The sequence below is a fragment of the Phoenix dactylifera genome, unplaced genomic scaffold (genome assembly GCF_009389715.1).
Source record: "Phoenix dactylifera cultivar Barhee BC4 unplaced genomic scaffold, palm_55x_up_171113_PBpolish2nd_filt_p 001130F, whole genome shotgun sequence".
Classification (NCBI taxonomy): domain Eukaryota; kingdom Viridiplantae; phylum Streptophyta; class Magnoliopsida; order Arecales; family Arecaceae; genus Phoenix; species Phoenix dactylifera.
Genome location: NW_024068473.1, coordinates 70988 through 76672, shown reverse-complemented (window position 1 = coordinate 76672; position 5685 = coordinate 70988). Strand labels below are relative to the sequence as shown.

The following is a 5685-nucleotide window of genomic DNA, read 5'->3' as shown; positions in this document are numbered from 1 at the left end:
AATATAATTAAATTATTACAGAAATTAATGATATTATTAATAATTATATTTGTTGAATATATGCTGATATTAATGAAAGATACTTTTCATTAGTATTATCCTAGGCAGGTCATTAGAATACATTAATATTTTGTTAATTTTTAATATATTTTTATATTCATAATCTTATTTAAAAAAAGAAAAGACAACCACAAACAATCTCATTATATTATATTTGAATATCCATATATTCAATATTTTCCTATTTCTTATTTTATATAGGTTGGACTTCTCATTATTGCTTCACCAACCGGAACATTACAGAAAGCCAAAATAAAACCCAGCGCATACTGAGCACCAACTCCCTCCTCCTTATATAAATATACCCCAAACCCTGGGATATATACCAATATTACAAGAGAGAAGGAGAGGAAGAGAGAGGTGTAAGAATGGCATCAGTGGGAGGAAAGCATGTGAAGCTTTTGGGGGGGTGGGCAAGCCCGTTTGTGATTCGGACGCGGATTGCTTTGAATCTGAAGGGAGTGGATTACGAGTTCTTGGAGGAGGTGTTTGGGGTGAAGAGTGAGCTACTGCTCGAGTCCAACCCTGTGTACAAAAAAATTCCTGTACTCATCCATGAAGGCAAGCCCATCTGTGAGTCCATGATCATCGTTCAGTACATCGACGACATCTGGGCTGCCAAGGGCTCCGCCATCCTGCCCGCCAATCCCTACGAAGGCGCCATTCACCGCTTCTAGGCATTCTACATTGATGACAAGGTACTCATTCTAATCTAGTCGTTGCTTGGGGCATTTTATTTGCAGTCCTGTAAGCTCTGCTCTGTGTACGTTTTGCTCGATGTAAAATATAGGTCTAACTTTGCGTAACAATGATTGATTCGGAGTGCTAATGCAGAGGGGGGCATTCTGAGAAACAAAAGGAAAAAAAAGAAAGAAAAGATGTAGAAGAAAGAAGAAGGAAAAAGGAAGAAAGAAAAGAAAGAAGGACAAGGAAAGAAGGAAAAGAAAGGAGAAGAAAAAATTGAAAGGGAGAAAAAAAATGAACTAACGGAAGGAAGAAAAAGAGGAATAAGGGAAAGGAAAGAGAAAAAAAGGTAAGAAAATAGAAGAAAGAAAGAAAAGAAAAAAAGAAACGTATTAAAAGTAAGAAAGGAAAGAGAGACTAAGAGTGTCTCTACAAGGATGCTTGATTTGGATGGCCACATGAGACAGAAGAAAAGAAGGAAAGAAAGTAAAAGAAAAGTAAAAGAAACGAAAGAAAAGGAAAGAATGGAGAAATAAAAGAAAGAAAGGAAGCAAAACAATAGGAAAGAAAAGAAAGGAGAAGAAAAAAGAAAGAAACCAAAGGAGAAAAAAGTGAATGAATGAAGGAAAAAAAAAGGAAGAAGATAAAGGAAGGAGAAAAAAAAAGTAAAAAGAAAAAAAGAAAAGAAAGAAAGAAAGAATTGTAAAAAAGGAAAAAAGGAAAAAAAAGAGAAAGGAAATAGTTTGATTTGGATAGCCACCAAGACGAAGCAGGATCGCAGAGCATCCCATTTTATGGAGTATAAAATCTGGAACAGAGAAGAGTAGAGAAGAGTTTCAGAGAGAGAGAGAGAGAGATAGAGTTTTAGAGAGAGAACTGATTGCCTTTCTTTCATTACGGTACAGCCAATATAAATACACAGTGAGATATGCTCTGTTTCGTTGGGAGATAAGGATACAAGCTTGGTTTGTTATAGAGATAAACTAGAGGCGGTACTCAGATGGTTAAGTAACAGAACCAGTTGCTGATCGAGACGACTCCGGATGAGAGGGAGAAGTGGTCGACTGTGACTCCGAAGGAATAGCTGAAACAGTTGAGTCAATACGCCCCCGCAAACTCAACGGGAGAGGACGAACGTTGAGTTTGGAACGCAGAAGCTGGAACCTTGAGGTGGATAGAGGCTTGGTAAGAGCATCGGCAAGCTGATCTTTGCTTGAGAGAAAACGTACAAGAAGACGATGCTGAGCAACCTTTTCACGAACAAAGTGAAAATCCAACTCAATGTGTTTGGTGCGAGCATGATAAACCGGATTGGAAGAAAGATATGTGGCACCAATGTTATCACACTAGAGTTGCAAAACCATGTCCTTGTGAAGAGAAATAATAAGAGAAGCAACCATGTCCGGAGTAGAACCAGTGATTAGAATATCATCAACATATACCAAGACGTAAAGAATGCTAGTAGCCCGACGAAGAACAAACAAGGAGCTATCAGCCCGTGAGGCCACAAAGCCAAGAGCAAGCAGACGAGTACTCAACCGAGAGAACCAGGCACGCGGGGCTTGCTTGAGGCCATAGAGAGACTTACGTAGGCGACAGACATGGTGGGGATACTGAGGATGAAGAAAACCAGGCGGCTGAGCCATGTAAACCTCCTCAGCAAGGTGTCCATGAAGGAAAGCGTTTTGAACATCAATTTGGCGAATGCACCAATTCCGGCTGATGGCTATAGATAAGACCAAGCGAATCGTCGATGGTTTAACAACAGGGCTGAAAGTCTCTGAAAAATCAACACCTTCTTGTTGGTGAAAGCCCTTAGCAACCAGACGCGCCTTGCAACGTTCAAGACCCCCATCAGCCTGGCGTTTAATCCTGAAGACCCATTTACAACCGACAACATTCTGATGAGACTGCTGGGGAACCAAGGCCCAAGTGCCATTGCGAAGGAGAGCATCAAACTCAAGATTCATCGCCTCCCGCCAATGAGGATGTTTAGCGGCCTCAGAATAACAGGATGGTTCAGAGATGGGTAGAGTACTCAAAAGTGCCTTGGGCAAAGGATAGCGAACAGTGCCATCTGTGGGAATCCTCGGTTTGAAGACATTGTTCTTAGCCCGTGTAATCATCCCATGAGAGCCAACCGTTGTAGTCGGGGGGAGTGGAACCGGCGCGGCCACTGAAAAGGAGGAATCAGTGGAACCAGTTGGAGAAGACAGTGGGCTATCGCCAGACACGGGAACGGAAGAGGGTGCTCCCAGAGACACACAACCAGGTGCAAGAGATGACGAAGCTTAGGGAGAACCAGAAGGCACAGATGGGAGTGCAGGCGGCAGGTCCGGGGAAGAAGAAGCTGGGGAACGAAGACAGGAAGGCAGAAGAACAGAGGAAGAGGACGGGAGCGCTCCAGAGGAAGAAGGAGACGAAGCGAAAGGAAAGATGGATTCATTGAAGTTAACATGACGAGACACATAAACTCGGCCGGTTGTTAAATCCTTACACTTGTAACCGTGATGCTGAGGACTGTACCCAAGGAATAGGCACAGCTGGGAACGATACGCAAGCTTATGGATATTATAAGGACGAAGATAAGGCCAACAAGCACAACCAAAAACACGGAAGAAGGAATAGTCCGGAGACGTGTGAAACAGACGCACATGAGGAGAGGTATGACGTAGAATGGGAGTGGGAAGACGATTAATAATATACACAACAGCAAGAAACGCATCTTCCCAATAAGCAAAGGGACGAGAGGCATGAGCAAGGAGAGCCAATTCCATGTCCACCACATGGCGATGACGCCGCTCAACAGAGCCCATCTGATGATGAGTGTGAGGACAAGCAATACGGTGTTGAATACCACAAGAAAGAAAGTACTGATGTAATTTTCGGTATTCACCGCCCCAATCAATTTGAACAGCTTTAATTTTTCAACCAAGCTGGCGTTTAACAAAGGATTGAAAACGAAGGAAGACATGTTCAACGTCAGAGCGGAGTTTGAGAGGAAAAAGCCAAATATATTTAGTGCAATCATCAACAAAGCTTACATAGTAGCGAGAACCATAGGTAGACAGCACAGAAGATGGTCCCCAGACATCACTAAAGATGAGATCTAAAGGTTCCAAAGAGTGATTCATAGTAGTTTTAAAGGGCAATCGATGACTTTTAGCCATTTGACATTCATTGCAAACAGAAGAGGAGTTGGTCGAGGCCACAGGCGAGGGAATTTGGAGAGGATCTGACGAACAACTGGGTAAGCTGCATGGCCGAGACGTTGATGCCAATCAGTGAAGGATGCCCGGACACCAGTGAACGCCAATTTATTGGAAGACGGAAGGGAAGGAGAAAGACAGTAGAGTCCATCAAGTAGAGGGCCGCGATGCAGGGTGTTCCCCGAGTAATCCTTAATCACAAATTGAGAGGCATGAAATTCAAAATAAACATTATTATCCTGAGCGAACTTTTGAACAGATAAAAGATTTTTTTGGATGTCAGGAACTAAGAGAATATTATTAAGAAGAAAGGACTTGTGAGACATGGAAATAGTGGAAGAACCAACACGAGAAATAGGCAAACCTGCGCCATTTCCTATGTGAATCTGGTCAGTCCATGAATACTCGTCATTCCAAATGGTGAGGTTGTTCATGTCAACAGTGAGATGATGGGTGGCATTAGTGTCCGGATGCCAATCTGGAGAAGTAGAGGAATTGGAGGCAGCAACCATGGCCTGGGCAGAGTTGTTCGAGGTATCCTGCAAGGAACAATCAAAGCGCCGAAAGCATCGCAATGCCGTATGTCCTGTTTTGTTACAAATTTGACACACAGGACGATAAGAGGGTTGGGTTCCTTGCTGTGACTGAGAGGGGCGTCCACCATGGGCCCGATTATTACCACGCCCCCGAGGACGATAGGAGGAAGCAGCGCCACGGGGACCACTTCCATGATTGCAAGAGGAAATGGGATTACTCCGGGTGGCAACGTTGGCGGAAGAACCAGCAGTATCAGCCAGGGAGGTAGGTTGATTGTTGATTGTCAAGCGCGACTCATGGGTGAGAAGATGACAATAAAGTTCCTCAAGAGACAGAGGGTCAAGCCGAGTGGTTACAGAAGTAACAAAAGGATCGTAATCAAATCCAAGACCAGCAAATAGATAACTTTGAAGGTCATCACTTGATGACCCAAGGATTGATTTAAAGATTGATTTTGATGATCACAAAACCTTGAAGTATAATTACTAATGTTTGTGTTGCAAGAAGAAAGATATTTATTTTGCTAGAAACATAACAAGTTGGAAGAACACAAGAAGGCCTCCAAAGCTCTCAAGAAAAGTTGGAAGAAAGCTACAATTTATTGGCCCAAGTCTCAAGTTCAAAGGATTCAAATTGGAGGAGCAAATTCAAAGAAAAATTCAAAAGAATAGTCTTCGAGTCGACTCCTGAGGAATTCGAGTCGACTCCGATGCTTGTCGAGTCAGCTCCAGAGTAGAACGAGTCGACTCCAGGGAGTAACAAGACAGAAAGACAGAAAAGATATTTTGGACCCTAAGAGGCGAGTCGACTCCTGAAGAACTCGAGTCGACTCCAATAGCTGGCAAGTTAATTCCTAAGGAAAACAAGGCAAAAGTCAGAGAGCGATTTTCGACCCTGAGATTCGAGTCGACTCCTGTGGAACGCGAGTCGACTCCGATGGTTGGCAGGTCTACTCCAAAGAAAGCGCGAGCCGACTCTCAGTGGTACACAAATAAAAAGTCAGAGAGCTGTTTTCGGACTCTGAGATTCGAGTCGACTCCCAGACAGCTCGAGTCGACTCCAAGGCAGCGCTACACCAAGATGACAGAAGGCTGAGTTTCGGAAACTGAGAGCCGAGTCGACTCCGGGGAAGTTCGAGTCGACTCCAAGACCAGACAAGCCAAAAATACAGAGGATCAGTTTTCGGGCTCTGAGA

General features: G+C 43.6%; 1 protein-coding gene across 1 annotated transcript; it reads left to right on the top strand.

Annotated features, from left to right (window-relative positions):
• Positions 1–428: 428 nt before the first annotated feature.
• Positions 429–737, top strand: LOC120108025 (glutathione S-transferase U17-like). Its single transcript, XM_039121550.1, has one exon. It carries the CDS (start codon positions 429–431, stop codon positions 735–737), a length of 309 nt encoding a protein of 102 aa, XP_038977478.1.
• The last annotated feature ends 4948 nt before the right edge of the window (positions 738–5685 follow it).

Coding starts and splice junctions, on each gene's coding strand:
- LOC120108025 (XM_039121550.1), top strand. CDS start 429: ATGGCATCAGTGGGAGGAAAGCATGTGAAGCTTTTGGGGGGGTGGGCA.